We start from the raw sequence: 16,059 nt of genomic DNA, 5'->3' as shown, positions 1-16,059 counted from the left end.
AGCTGCAGTAAAAACCAGTTCCACCTGAATATTGCAAAAAGGGTCTTGTTTTCTGTTTGTTGAGTGACTGTTAGCCAATAAACATTTGTGTAGAATTTTACAAAGTCAAATCTGATTAATGAGTTCTTTCCTTGGTCCATACAAAAATCCAGGGAGGGGCACCTGGGTGGCTCAGTCGGTTAAGCTTCTAACTTCAGCTCAGGTCATGATCTCACAGTTCGTGGGTTCGAGCCCCACATCAGGCTCTGTGCTGACAGCTCAGAGCCTGGAGCCCACTTCGGATTTTCTCTCTCTCTCTCTCTCTCTCTCTCTCTCTCTCTCTCTCTCTGCTCCTCCCGCAGCTCATGCTCTCCCTTTCAAAATAAATAAAAACATTAAATTTTTAATCCAGGGACGCCAGTTTTTCTTCCAATCTCCTCTTACAGATGAGGAACTTGCAGCTCATGTTCTCCTGTTCCACCTGTTTCCTTCCCCACCTCCTGCCAGCCCACAATTCCTGCAAAATAACCACAATGCAAACTCTAAATCCCAACTTGATCCTTCGTGCACTATTGTACCTATCACCACACTGTTCGTATGTTGGCATGTGAAGAGATACATTAATGGATTATCCACTTCAAGATTCTGGACCTCAACTAAAATAATTGCATGTAAAATTTGCACACTGTAGAGCAATACACAATTGAATGGACAATAATGAACCCTGAAAATACAGTGACATTCCTAAGCATTCTGGAATTCCTAAGTATTTTAGGTTTTCAAGGTAATGGGGAAATATGGTATGATATTGTACTCAGTGGGTGGCAAAATGCGGTGCTGCATTTGAGTGCAAGGAAAGGACTTGCATCTGGATTCACATATGGGCATGTTAGCAAAGATTCAGCACCAAAAGTTGGAGGACAGCTCAGAAGCAGACAGGAAGCCTGGAACAATACAGTCCAGCTACCTGAGATGGCTGGGACCAGAGGAGCTTCACTCAGTGACCTTCAACTGAACTCCAGTGTGACCCTGACTCAGACTAGTTCCCGGCACATGCTGAAAATAAAGAAGAGGCTGCTTCTGATGGTTTCTGGAAGCATACAGGGTAGATTTTATAAATAGTCTGTCTGCTGAAAAACTTCAGCTCAGGCAGGAGGACTGAAGGATGTTAGCGGCCTCCTTCCCTCCCCCAGTTCACCTCTGGGGTGTCATGATTGGTTCTCCTAGGTTTCTCAGTGCTGGGTTTTATATTGCAGTCCTAAAAATAGTTCTTAAACCTGAAGATTCAGGATACATCAGCAAGCTTGTCAGGATTTTAACGTACTCCACCCCTTAATGGACCCGGGGAAGGTGGTGGTAAATCCAAAAATAGAGGTTTTGTTTGAAGCCATGTGGCAGTGGCTAGATTCCTTGTTACTGCTGTTGTGTGTGTGCGCGCGCATCTGCGTGCACACATGAGGGGAGTTAGTGATTTGTGGGAAATCCAATATCTAGGTCCTGAGTTAGGAGACTATAGGGGACGCATTGCAGAACAGATACTGCTTTCTGGTCTTCACTGGCCTCTTGGGTGCCTTCCTGGCCTTGGCTGCTTTCATTTTTTTGGGATTCTTGGCCTTCTTGGTTCCTGCAGTTGCTAAAGGCTTCTACGCTTTCTTTGGGGTCTTCTTGGCACTCTTCTTGGGGGTACTTGCCCCCATGGCCTTCTTGGGGTTGGCCACGCCTGCCATCTTGGCTTTAGGCTTGGCTTTCCCTGAGGCCACCTTGTTGAGCTTGAATGAACCCAAGGCACCAGTGCCCTTGGTCTGAATCAGGGTGCCCTTGCTCACCAGCCTCTTGAGGCCCAGCTTGATGCTGTTTTTCTCCGGGTCAATGCCGGTGGCCGCCAACACCTTCTTGAGCATAGCTAGGGACACATCACTGCACTCCCTGGAGGCAGTGACAGCCTTGCACTTGGTGACACCTGCAGACTTGTGGGCCTTTTCATGAGCATCTTCTCAGCAGGGGTCAGAGTGGCAGGTGCAGCAGGGCACAGAGACTAGCTGGGACTTGGCCCCTAGATATACATTAGCTAGATACCAGTCCACTGTTTTCAGCAAAGCCAGAAAGCAGTGGTCTGCTTTGCAATGCAGTCCTTATAATCTAACCCAGGACATAGCTATGATTTCCCACAGTGATGGTATTTTGTTTTTGTGTTTTTTAATTTTTTTATTTATTTTTGAGACAGAGAGACCGAGCATGAACGGGGGAGGGGCAGAGAGAGAGGGAGACACAGAATCGGAAGCAGACTCCAGGCTCTGAGCCATCAGCCCAGAGCCCGACGCGGGACTCGAACTCACGGACTGTGAGATCGTGACCTGAGCTGAAGTCGGACACTTAACTGACTGAGCCACCCAGGCGCCCCAATGGTATTTTGTATTTAACACACTTTCTCCCATCTATTGCCTTTCACCTCACTCTTATACAAATACATGTGTCATCAAGACTAGGCAGAGATGGGAGTGTGGGGTGGGGGACACTTTCCGGGGTAGCCATTAAAATACAGATTAGAAAGGACCCTGTTAACTCTGAGAAGAAAAAAAGCTGGAAGGTCACAACACGTATAGGAGACAGATACCTTATGGCTCTTCTATTCAAATCCCCTTCAGTTTTATTGGCAGAAAGACTAAGGGCACAAGTCAAGGTGATTTACCCAAGGCTACCCAGCAGAGGTCTTTGAAGTGTAGAAAAGACAAGTGACTTGCTCAGTTTCATCATCTCTGAAATGGAACAAGGACCTTCCTCAGGGTGGGAGAGGGAAGAGGCCAATACATAGCAATGGACTGGATTCTGAGAACAGAAAATCCCCCATACTCAAAGTGCAGATGCTGTGTGCAGCTGGGGCAATGTACTTTTGGGTTCTGTGTGCATGGAGCTGAAAGCCACGCAGTGGCTGAAACAAAATAGGCCAAGAGGATGGGACATCCTCCTCAAAGTGAGGAGACTTTCAACCTCCAGCCCCTATCAGCCACTGGCTATGGTCACTTAGTGAGATGGGAACTTCCAGGCACCTTCAACTGTCTGGGTTGGAGTCCGAGCAAGCCCAGCAGCAGCCTGAGGTGTTGGCTTTGAGAAAGCACACCATATGTGGTAATTCACCTGGCTTCTGAAGGGATCATTCTGGGGCTACGATGATCCTTACGTCTTTGAGAGTGGCACTCATCTCTTCCATTCTGCAACAGACATTATCTGGACCATCCTGGCTGAGATGCATCCATTATATGCATTCCATTGGGCCTTTCCTACTATAATAGCTTCTATCCCACTGGTCAAAGAACTAGTGAGAATTTGGTCAGTTACCAACTATGTCCACCCTGATTGTACATTTAGGAACTGGAAAAGTGACTAGCAGATGGGGCAGTGGACCATTTCAGTTCTATTGTTGGTCAGAGCTGGTTCAGAACCCCATTTGTCACTTGTTCATACTACTCAGGGGTCCCAAAGTCTCCCCCCCCGACCCCGCAGTGAATCAAGTTAGTTCACATTTATATCCAAAATCCCTATATGCAGGTGCTCTTTCCCCGCCCAGTCCTTTAAGGAAATAACCAAAGGATCCTTAAAGGAAAGAATCACTACTACAGTTGTTTCCAGTGTTATTTGGATCACTCCAGGTGTTATGACATTGCTAGGTCCATTCTCAAGGTGAGCTTTCTTCTATTTTGATAAGTCCTCAGACTGAACTGGCTCAGTTCTGAAAATTGCAAGAGTGGTGAAGACTTTCCATTAGCCTTTGGCTCATCCTCCCTTTGTGTGTGTGTATATACACACTTACGTATTTTCACATACATATACATAGTTCCTTTGTTGGCTGCCTGTTCATCTTGTCCTTATGGGGTATGGGATTCCGGGGGGTAAGACTTTTGGTTATCCCTGTGATCTCACCACCTAATGTAACGATCATATAAGCCTGAGCTTTGATAGCTGGCTGTGGCCCGTCCCATGTCCTCTGCTACTCTATAGCCCACCAACCCACTGACACTAGGAGACACAGATCTGTAACAGCACTTCCTAATGTCCCCCTCCATCTCAAGATGGCCACTACCACTGAGTTTCAACAAAGTCAATGCCTTCCTCCAGCAGGTTTAATTGAAAACAGCATCTTCTGGGCCCCTCTAGGAACCGATCAGTTGATGAGGTTACTAATCTCACACAGTTCTGTTCTAGTGCACCTTCTTGCCTGAGCCCTTGACCACTTGAGACCAAGACAGTTCTAGCATCTCCACCTCATTCCACCTGAGACTTTTCCCCACCATCACTTACAGAACCTCTCCCAATGGTGGTAAGGTTGTCCCCAAGGGCCCTCACCTAGGCATCGAATCCCAAGCCATGGGAGAATGTTCTAGGTCAACATTCATTCTTCCTTACTTTTTCACCTTTTTCTGATCCAGCAGCACCCAGATCTATTCCTAGATTTAATTTCCCAGTTACCAGTAATACCTTTGGGCCAGTTGTTGCAGCTGCTTTGATGAATCTGTGAACATTGTTACCATTACCCCTAATTGGGTCATGAGATTTGACCCTAGTTATTGGTCTCAAGTCCAGGAGCAGAGATAGGGTAGATAGCTCGCAGGGCAGATCTTGTGCTCACAAGTATCTGCCTCAGTTGAACTTCTGCATAGACCATCAATAAATGGAGGGGGGCTGAGGTCTTCCAGAGCAAAGGTGAGTTTTGCGGGTCCAGAGTTCAGGAGATCCAGGTTGTGAATAATATCATGTGATGGGGATCTCGTGGGTGGATCACAACTGTCCTGTGTCAGGATGCCGTTCCTTCTCTAGCAGAGCCTTGGCTTTAACATAGTTAACTTTTCCAGGCTGAGAATACAGCCTTCTCTTAAATGGTTATTCTTATAATTATATCCTGTGGCTCATCTGCAGCTTGGTTACAAGAAATGAGGCTCTCTTTAGAGGAGGGCATGAAGTTTTGACTTTTCACATTATACCTTAAATTCACTGTTGGCTGACTTGAGCCCTTGTTTTTTTTCTTAGGTCTCTATTTTGCCCTACAGTCCTTGTAACTACTTCTCCCTGTATCTTCTAAATGCAGGACTAATGAACAAGCAGAGAAACCATTCCACTTCTAGCTCACCCCCAATTCCCCACAGGGAAGAGCTTTAATTGTAGTGCCACCATAGCAGAAGCTTCCCACACTCCATTTACCACCACTGATGGGTCTGTTGACCACCTGGACAATGATTGATCTGGCTCATGAGATCTACCCTTTCAATGTGCTTCCAGTACCTTCTATCAGGTTTCCTGTGATGAAGGCATGTGTAAAAGTAGTTCATTAAGCATGCAAGATAAATTGATAATGAGTGGAGGATATAGACCAGGAAAGGGGAAGAATCCAAACAAGGATGAAATTTCAGCTAAGATCCTGTAGTTAGACCCAAGTTCATCTGCCTCACATGCAGCAAAGCCCAGAGCAGCTTTGAAAAGGGTTTATTCGAGAGGCAGCCAAATGAGGAGATCTAGAGGGGAGAGCGAGGCTCCAGTGTGCTTTCCTGAGGGAAGAGGGTCAGGGAAATTCCGAAGGCAAAGGAGGAGGGTCAGAGAAATTTAGAGGCAAAAGATAAAAGATCTGGGTAAGAAGTTGCACTGTAGTTTAGTCCTATTGACCCTTTAGTTACCAGTTTTAGTCCCATGGAGGGTCACATCTGTTGATCACACAGAGGAACTCTGGAGTGTCACTTCTCAGACTTGCACCTCAGGCTCTATTCCTGTACCCATTAGTCAACTGGGTACACTAAGGCCAACTGGTACAGGGTTGGGGGAGGGTATAAACACACAGGCACTTTCCGTTCTGGGAAAAGTGGCCCCATCAGACCAAAATTATTTCAAGAAAAGCTGTAACTGCACTTCAGAGAAAGCTAAAGCATGGGATGAGGCAACTATATAGCATATACCCTGCCAGGGTTTTTTCTTTTATATGCCTTGAGGAAATCAAATGACAGACTCAGGTCAGCTCTGCTACACTTAAGGCAAGCTTTAAAAGACCTTTAAAAAATAAAGATCACCTTTAATTTTTAAGCAGTTTCATATTTAAAGAATTATTGCAGAGAAGGTACAGAGAGTTCCCATGTATCCTGCATCTATCTTCCCTTAACATCTTCTATCGGCAGAGTGCTTACCACAATTAGTGAATAGACAGGTTATTATCTAAAGTTCATCCTTTAGTGAAAAGAGGGTATCTGGATAACAACCTTTTTCTTCTCTTCCAGGATCCCATTCAAGATGCCACATTACATTACGCAGTCATGGCTCCCTAGGCTCCTCTCAGCTCACAAGTTCTCAGGTTTTCCCTGTTTTTCTGTGACTTTGCCAGTCTTGAGGATTGATGGTTGAGTCATTTGGTAGAATGTTCCTTTGTTAGGATTTCTGATATTGTCTTCATTATTAGACTGGTGTGTTAGATTCGGGGAAGAAGTTCAAGAGTGACATTCCCCTAGTTTATCAAGGGTACCTGTGGTCAATATGACTTGACCCTAGTGACGTTAACCTCTATCACCTGGCTAGAGAAAGGATTTGTCAGGTTTCCCACTGTAAAAATCATGCTTTCATACGGTTCTCTTTGCTAAGAAAGTTGCAACCCTAAATTGAGCAGAGGTTATGGTCTACTTCCTTAATGGTGGATACCTAAACAGATCACTTATTCTTTGGCGTGAGAAGCTGGCCTGCCACTCCAACTAGTTTGTGTTCAGTTTTTTTCCTTGCATCCATATGGACTCAGCTTATAGCCCAAAGTATATAATGCCAGTTGCTACTTTCCCCCCTCAAATTCTTCTACTTTTGGCCATTGAGGTCTCTTAAGTTGGCTGTGTCCTTTTAATATGTTCCTGTCATTGTGGGATTTGTTTTTTGCTTGTTTACATTGAGCACTTTCTTACTTTATAACTTGTAAAATGCTCCAGGTTCATCTTGTGTATTGTCCTGGAGTCAGCTATTTTTCCAAGAAGCCCTGGGCCCTCTTACTGGGGAATATTAGGCCAGAAGCACCCCAGCACCCAGATCTTCACTTCCGAGTGTCCTTGCTTCTAGGCCCTTCCAGCTGACAGAGCAGGAAGACATGCATATGTATACACACTCATGTAGACATCTATACATATACTCACATGTATGTCATATACATCTATAGACAGGTCTTACCATCTGCATATGTTAAGAGGAAAATGAGCCCATAAGAGAAACATGAGCCCATCCAAGTCTAATCCTTCCTCCATGGATCATTCTAGGCTCCTCCCCTTGCCTATCTGTAGCCTACATTAGTGAGAAATCTGGCCTCCAATTGCCATCTGTTTACATGATCGTTCAGTTTCAGCACACACATGCCATGACTTCAGAATTGTTACCCTGGGTGTCTCATGGGAAACAATTCTATCAACTAGAGTACAGTGCTTATGTGCATTTCCTTCTGCCTTTAGTCCTACAATCAACTTTTTTAATGTTTATTTTTGAGACAGAGAGAGAGACAGAGCATGAACAGGGGAGGGTCAGAGAGAGGGAGACACAGAATCCGAAGCAGGCTCCAGGCTCTGAGCTATCAGCACAGAGCCCGATGCGGGGCTCGAACTCACAAACCGCGAAATCATGACCTGAGCCGAAGTCGGCCGCTTAACCGACTGAGCCACCCAGGTACCCCTCCACTCATTTTCAATTGCTTAGTTTGGTTTTTATTCCCCTGCCCCTTTAAGTGAAGTTGTTTCACACATTAGTACATTTCCATTCTTGTCACATTAGGTGTTCAATCCTGGGATCTCCCAGACTCAACACTAAGTTGTGTAGGTTTAGTCATTGTGCCTCAAAATTCTTTGGGGTTTCACAAATGCTTGAGGTCTTATCCTACAGAAGAGGCTCACTACCCTTCAATACCCCCTAGTCAATGCCCACCTCGCCAGCATATATCTTTTTCAGACTGGCTTCTTTCACGTAGTGTTATGCATTGAAGATACCTCCAGGTCTTTCTTGTGGCTTGATGCTTTTTAATAATAAAATACTCTAAGGTATTTGTTTTTTTTTTTTATTTTTTTAACATTTATTTATTCTTGAGACAGAAAGAGAGCATGGGGAGGGTCAGAGAAAGAGGGGGACACAGAATCCGAAACAGGTTCCGGGCTCTGAGCTGTCAGCACAGAGCCCGATGCGGGGCTCAAACCCACAGACCACGAGATCATGACCTGAGCCGAAGTCGGACGCTTAACTGACTGAGCCGCCCAGGCGCCCCTACTCTAAGGTATTTGATACAATTTGTTTTTTATTCACCCACTGAAGTATATTTTGTTTACAGTTTTTGTGATTATGCATTGTTGGGTTCAATTCACTCATTTTACTGAGAGGTTTTGTATCTATGTGTGTGAGGAAAATCATATTAAGGGAGAACTGTAGTCCATTACCTGATATCATGTGTCCAGTAATTCTAGAATTATAGCGTAAGTTAAAGGTTACCTCTGCTTCTGATTTCTGGAATTCACTCATGAATTCTTGTCCCTTTTACCTTTAAACACTTGATAGAATTTAAAGTCATCTGGGTCTGGTATTTTTTAACTTTTAGTTTGTTTTATTTCATCTATTCCTTGTCTATGTTTTGGTAGTTTCTATCTTTCAGTGAATTTGGTCAAGTTCATCTAAATCAAAATCGTGAGCCTAGCATCATAAATAGTATTATTCTTTTAGTGTCCATGGGATCAAGTGATGACCCCTCTTTCATTTGATATTGGTAATTTGTGTCTCTTTCACTAGCCTGGATAGAGATTTGTTGCTTTTCTGAACTTCTAGGAATCTTTTGGTTTCAAGTTATAGTTTTCCTAGTTTTGTTCATGATTTTTGCTGATTTTAAGACCATTTTTTAGCTTTTTGTTCTTATTCCTCTGATTTACTAACATAGAAGTTCAGATTATTGACTTTAGACCTTTATTTTTTCTGTTCCTTTAATGCTATATGTTCCAACCCCCAACAGGGTTTTCACCTCATTCCACAAGTTTTGATAAGTAGAATGTTTGGTTAAAAATACAGTATTTAAATACTGAGACGTCTTTGAGCCAGGTGTTACTTAGAAAATTTCAGTATCTCCAAATTGATACTTCTACACGTCTATTGATTTCTAGTTAAGATCCATGCACAGTGCAGAGCCCAACATGGGGCTGAAACCCATGACCCTGAGATCAAGATATGAGCAGAGATTCAAGAGCTGTATGCTTAACAAGCTGAGCCACCCAGGCTCCCCATAAGCTTGTTAGAGCTTCTTGAAGAATTGGCCTCTTTATTATTGGATAAAGATTGGACGTTGCATAGTTTGACCAAGCGAATTTCACACTAAGGAGAACAAAGCTATTCCCACTTTATTTTGAGAAAGAGAAAACAGGAGTCAGGGAGGGACAGAATCTCAAGCAGGCTCTACGCTATCAGCACAGAGTTCATGATAGGGCTCAAACCCACAAACCAGGAAATCATGTCCTGAGCCAAAGTTTGATGCTTAACTGAGCTAACCAGGCACCCCTAATTCCCACTTTCTCTTGATTGGTGTTAACATGGTAGGTCTTTGTCCATCTCTTTATATATTTTTCGAAAGTATTAGAGACAAAGTGGGGGATGGGCAGAGAATCCCAAGCAGGCTCCACACTGTCACAGCACAGCTCAGTGTGGGACTCAAATCTGCCAACCATGAGATCATGACCTGAGGTGAAATCAAGAGTCAGATGCTTAACAAACTAAGCCCCCCAGGTGCCCCATCCCTTGAGTTTTAAGCCTGTCAGAAATTCAATGGGTTAAAAAAAAAAAAAAAGATCAACTATAGGTGGTCTACAAGAAATGTTTTAAATATAGTTTTAATTGGTATATTTAGGCCATTTATAAAGACATTACATTTTGATATGCCAGTCTTCTCAGGCTGCCATAACAAGACATCATAGAATGGGTCAGTTAAACAAGTTTTCTCACAGTTCTGGAGGCTGTGGAGTCCAAAAACAAGGCACCCACTGCTGTGGCCCTTAGCAAGAATGTGGCTGTCTGCAGACCAGGTAGAGATCCTTCATCGTGTCCTCGTATGACAGTAAGAGCAAGTCTAAGAAAGCCAATCCTATTGGATCAGGGCCCCATCTCTACGAGACCATGGAACCTTAATTTCTTCCTTTGAAGCCCTGTCTGAATACAGCTGTTTTGTACCTCTTTAAGACTATGTTAAAGCCCTGATCCCAACCATTCAGCCCATAACAAAGCCCTTACTTTATTAATCCTAGTTATTATAAGTTCTTCTACAGTCGTAACATGTCTGTCCCGAGTCTAAATCTGATGTGGGTTTGGTCTTTTCAGACTATTTTTGGCCTCACTTTTATTTTGGTTATTATAGTGAAAAGCCAGATATGTTCTATCAGGTAATAGGACCAGAGGAAGTTTATCTGTAGTTTGAGAGTTTAGGTTAACCTGGCTAGGGTTTGGACTATGTTTAGTGTTGGACTTTGGCACTCATTCTTCATAGAGAGTCATCAGGGACCATAAGGACACTGGAGGAATTTTAAGCTTCTAGCACTCATAGCAACATTAGTAACTCTGGCTTTAGTCATTATACCAGAACCCTGCTTATGGGGGATGTTCTACAGTATTCCAATTAAATTTCAGTCACTTGATGAGGCGGTGACCTCCACAGAAGGTTTCTTTTTATCCTAAAGGGAGACAGGATAGTTGGAAGGAGCCAAGAGTGAGAGGAAGGTCCTTTGCCCCAGGACTCTGGAGCAGGCTCTTTAGAGAGGTCCAACACCCTTTGGAGAGGGGTCCTTTGTTAAGAGAATGCCCTGGGCTCATTTCATAGTGAAAATTCTTCCCCATCGCCTTCCAGAGCCAAGAGAGGAAACTTTCTTAGATCTTCCCCGAGAACCTAGAAGCAAAACCCACCAAAGTATGGCCCCTAGAAATTTCTTCTCTCATGCTAGTCCACAGTTGGTACCCAGAAATTCATCCAGACTGCCATTTAGGTCTTCCTACCAGCTTATGGCCCTAGCAACTTCTGCTTTGGGTGAGCATATCTTGGCTCCTGATCTGGATTTGCTGGTCTCTGAAGGACACCCATCACCCTGAAATCTGATGGGTCCAAAACACGTCAGGAAATTTGCAGAGAATGGATGTTCAGTCTGACCAGTTTTTTCTTGTTGTAAGGAATGGTGTGATGGGTTACAAGATATTTTCATGTTAGAGCTAACTCCAGAAGTCAGGTATTTTTAATTAAGGTCCTCACGAAAGCAGGACCCAGGATGAGTGATCTAGTACAGTGGTTGACTTCGGAAGGAGTCTCAAGAAACAGGAACAATGTGGAAGAAAGACAAACACAAGTTTGTGGCACCAATGCCATTGCCATTGGCAATAGGGGCCAAGTTCTGCTGTGGCCACTTGGGAGAGATACAGAAGGACTTCCAGAATTTTATTTCAGGAAGTCTGTCTTGGCACTTCCCTGAAGTCTTCTGTATAGCACTGTTTTAGGGATTCTAAGGGGTCATTAATCCTCAAACACACCCAGGATGTGTCTTCTTGCAGGCCCAGTAGACCCTACAATGAAGGAAAGGCCCTGAGGCAGACACCAAGAAGGTTCATGACCCACACTTGGTATTGGTCACAGTCAGCATGGATTTGACAGATGAAATCAGAGGTGAACCAAGTGAATATAGTATGAAGTACCAAAAGCATCTTCACATGTGACCACTTCTCATCTATCAGGCATGCAAGAAACAGTGTTACTATCCACATTGAACAAGTGAGGCTATGACTCCAGATAACCCAAGTGACTTTCTCTAAGCCACACTAGTAGGACACAGAGCTGGATTTTAACTCCAGTCACACTCAGCATAGATTCGAGACTGAAGTGGTGCTTCCTGGAGCTGTGTGACAGTCTTCCTTCATGGCCTCTATTACAGCAGAGCCAGCACATGATTGTGGGATTTGGTCACATATCTTGTCAAATATCAGCAGGAGTTGAGATTTCCTGATACTTCCTCACCCCAAGTTCAGAGTTTTTCTAACTCATTCACCAGATGGTCAGCATGTTCAATTCAGTCCTCACAGAAGAGATGCCTTTCTAGAATTCCTACAAAGATAATTTCTGGTCCTGAACTAGACAGGGGGAAGACATTTTGGGTTCCCAGTTCTTAAGCTGGAGCATGGTTTCCAGCCTGAGATCTGAACTGTGGCTATGTTGTTTAGAATGTGTTTCTGGGATTTGATTTGACATTGGTCAGGTTCTCTGACATGGACTCTCATTCATGCAAATGTTATAAAAGTCAGGCATGGGTCAAATATGGATTAGAGATAGCTTTGTACATGTTTGAGTATGTATGATTCCCATTCAGAACAGCTTATAATTGAGAATACCCACAGTATCAAGATGATCGATAGGAACCCAAGAGGTCACCTTCATGTCATCTGTATAGGTTATGAGGAGGGGTCCTGAACACTCTACCCACAGGACATTGGAATTTTGCTTTCATGAGACCTTCCTATGGTTCTGAAGGAGCTCTATGGGCTAGAACTTCACTGCAGAATGTATTCATGTACTAGATGTTGATTTCATACAGTTAAAAGAGTTGTTTTTCCAAGGGAAACTTATTGCCAGATACCATTTGTCAAAACATCCCAAAAGCCTGATGTAAAGGTGAATCATCTATCGGAAATCACCATAGATTTCCCTGGTCCTCAAGAATCATAGTTCTGTTCAAACCCATGGTACCTGTCCTAGGAGAACTCAACAAAAGCCTAAGGTTATATCAGCTTATGTAGCACTAGTAGTCCCACTTTGTGGGGGGAAAAAAAGCCTCCCATATGGCATTACAGGGAAGCACAATTGCAGGGAGCTCGTGAAAACATGAACTGAGGAATGTACTTAGGGTTGAAAATGACAGGTTCCATGTTCAAGGTCAAGGCATTGATCATTACTCTGCTGTATTGTGAAAATTGAAGATTCAAGAACATGGGTACATATGTGCTTTTGAATGCCCCTGAGCACCTCAGAATCTTGGTCTTTGACAAAGTAGAGCTCCCTAAGAATCTATTGGATTGAATTGTGAAGCTGGCATCAGTGACTTATGGTGGGTGTTTGGCAAACCCAGGAAGAAAAATGTGAACCATCCTCTTAATGGAAGCTCTGTGCAACAGTCTGCATTAAGATTCTAGAGGAGTAGAGGAAGCCCACTTCTTCTGTAGCCATCCTGAAACACTCCATCATGGGCAATGCGGCTCTGGTGGCTTCAGCAGGTGGTTGGGAGTAATAAACTAGGGCTGGCTATGGGATCCAGTGTCAGGTGTCTCCTGATGCTTATGGGAAGCTTGCTCATGCAGATTCTTCCCATGCTGTGTCTTGAGCTCAACAGAGCTCATTGTTCATGGAGAGAAAGAAACGAAACTTCATTTGTTACTACATAGTATTAATTCCATCATTGTTTTCCATGTTGTAGAGAAAACCCCAGCTGGTTCCAATTCCAGTTCTACTACAGACTATGTGAGGCCTGCAGTCATCGTGTTTATCAGGAGCATCATGGGCTGCAACAACAGCAAGCCCAGCAGCTGGCACATTGTAAGAGGGCATTTAAAACAGAACCCAATTAACTGAGCCTCAACTTTCTCACTGCAAAGATTAAAACATCTCGAGTTTAATGGCAAAGCATCAGGCTTGGCTTATCAAACTCAGTTTCGGGTCTCATTTCAGGTATTGTAATTTGGAATATTAAAATCAGGTCAGATCTCGATCTTTTTCATAGTACCTTTAAAACCATTCAGGGGTGTTATTGTCTCATTCTGTACAGGAGATCTGAAGCCTAAGAGAAAGTGACCTGCATAAGGCGTCCACAGCAGTCAAGTAACTGGGGTGGGTTCAGTCACGTCTGATTCCTAGTCCATATACTTGTAGCTAAGTTCCCTCATCCCTGCCCCCAAGGCAAACATGGTTTCATTTAAATGGGTCAAATGTAAGGAATTGCTTCAAGATCCAACTATCAGGAAAAGAAATTCAGGTTCTCTCGGAGCCAGCACACCAGAGGAAGGGTATCAGGCTTAGTGTTAGAAGTCTCTGCTTGATTCCAGACACCTTTACTCATGCAAGACCCATAACCGTGTAGCCCAATTCTCAACCCTAATGTATGATTGAAATGATGCCCAGGGTCTTGGATTTGGGAGGGTTGTGTTAGATCTGGCAGATGTGGGCGTTTTTAGAGGCCTGGAGTGTTTTAGAAGTGGGGAGGAATGAAATGCCATCCTTTCCCTGCCTTCTTTTTCCTCCATGAGAGCGGTAGGGGTTTTAATGATCCATTGTGTTCGTGTTGACCTGATAGACCAAGTGTGTAAAATAAGCATCAGCTCCTCCTCCAACCCCTCCTTCCTTCCCTCTGACTGCTGTGATTCTGTGCAGACATTCTGCACCCCTGCCCCCCATTCAGGTGTTTGGTCAATCCTCACAACAATTCATGTAAGATCACATTATCCCTGTTATAAGAAGGGAAAAGGAGGCTCAAACTTTTCCAGGCTAATACAGTTAGTAAGTGCTTCTCTGGGACTCAAACCCAGGCTGGCTCCAAGGTCTGAACTCTTCTGTCTGTCCCCCTAAGAATGCACCAACTGAGCATTTACGTGATGGTACCTACTTTGAGGTATGTGGAGAAAGGTCTTTCTACAAAAGTCTTACTTTAATAGAAAGTAACACTGGGGGATGGGGGGCGGGAATCACCTGGGTGGCTCAGCTGAGCATCCGATTTCAGCTCAGGTAATCATCTCGCTGTAAGTTTGAGCCCCGCATCAGGTCCACTGTTGTCCGCTCAGAGCCTACTTCAGATCCTCTGTCCCCCTCTCTGCCCCTCCCCCCCTGCTTGACCTCTCTCAAAAGTGAATAAGCATTAAGAATAAAGCAATACAGGGACACACAGATGCAAGTAACTGATGCAGCACAGAATCTGCTTGCAGCTCTTAGGCTAGGAAGAGTACCTTGGAGTATTCAGAGGAGGGAGACCTTGCCTAGGGGGCAAGAGGACTGGGGGCAGGAAAGGCCTGTGGAGAGGACAGAGACACCATGCCAGAGGGCACATGAGGGCCTCATGAGGAGAGGAGGGCTGGGATGGAGCGCTCCCTCAGCAGGAAGCATCCCACATCAGTCTTCACTCACATTGGTCCAGCCTTTGCAATCAAACGCTCTACCCCTGAGCTATACCCCCACATTGGTCCAGTCTTTGGATTCTCAGCCTAGAAAGCATCTCAAATGAAAGGGAATTGGACTGGGTGTCAGGACACTCAGGTTCTGGGGCACTCTGTCAACCCTTTGGGTGACATCAAGAAAATCTATTTCCCCCTCCCTAGCATCACCACCACCTCTGCCTTTCTTCTCTCCCAAGGTTATCCTCAGCAGAATCTATTCTGTTTACTAAAAGCCAGCTGCACACCAGGAACTCCCCTCGGATTCACTGTCCCTGTCACTTCAACTTCAGCTGGATCAGCTCATCTATGTGGCCCCAGTGCATGCCTGTGACACTTACTGGGTGGTGGCAGTGACCACACACAGGGAGCTGGATGGAGGAGCAGAGATGGAACAGGTGGGGCAGAGGCATGGGCCAGGTTGCATTGACTCACAGCAGACAGACCACATAGTTACTCCCAAGGAAGAGTGGGTCATTCCAGTTCAAGCTAGTGTTTAAGGTTTCTCTTATAGAATAATCCAGGAGTGTAAGACATTTAAGAGCTGTAGGGACACGTCCTTCTCAGCACCACATGCTGGGTACAGAGCATACCTGTCCATCGAGCTCTGAAGGCACAGTATCCAGGACCCACGATGGCCTTGTGGGTCCCTGCAGGTGTTCCTGAAGATTTTCATTTCTTTTAAAATCAGAAGTATCCATATAATGAATTCATCCTGGATTGTACAGATCTGTGTACTGATGTGGTCACAATTACATTTAACAGTGTTCTACAGTAAGTCCATGAAGGGAGATGTGCCTCAGGCCCAGCAGAGTCCTGGGTGGACCGCTGTGATCCCCAGCTTGGTCTCCCTGCTGCAGACAACATGGTAGGGACATTGTGGAAGGTGTGGTG

The 16,059-nt window shown here is 44.6% G+C and overlaps 1 protein-coding gene across 1 annotated transcript; it reads right to left on the bottom strand.

Moving 5' to 3' along the window:
- Positions 1-328: 328 nt before the first annotated feature.
- LOC123383173 (histone H1.4-like) lies at positions 329-2,265 on the bottom strand. Its single transcript, XM_045050003.1, has one exon. It carries the CDS (start codon positions 1,878-1,880, stop codon positions 1,623-1,625), a length of 258 nt encoding a protein of 85 aa, XP_044905938.1. The 5' UTR covers positions 1,881-2,265; the 3' UTR covers positions 329-1,622.
- Positions 2,266-16,059: the final 13,794 nt, after the last annotated feature.

The sequence above is a fragment of the Felis catus genome, chromosome F2 (assembly GCF_018350175.1).
Source record: "Felis catus isolate Fca126 chromosome F2, F.catus_Fca126_mat1.0, whole genome shotgun sequence".
Lineage (NCBI taxonomy): Eukaryota > Metazoa > Chordata > Mammalia > Carnivora > Felidae > Felis > Felis catus.
Note: the sequence above shows the minus strand (reverse complement) of the source record. Positions and strands in the feature narration are given on the sequence as shown.

What these genes read in the sequence shown, in the direction of transcription:
- LOC123383173 (XM_045050003.1), bottom strand. Translation starts at nt 1,880, where the DNA reads ATGCTCAAGAAGGTGTTGGCGGCCACCGGCATTGACCCGGAGAAAAAC.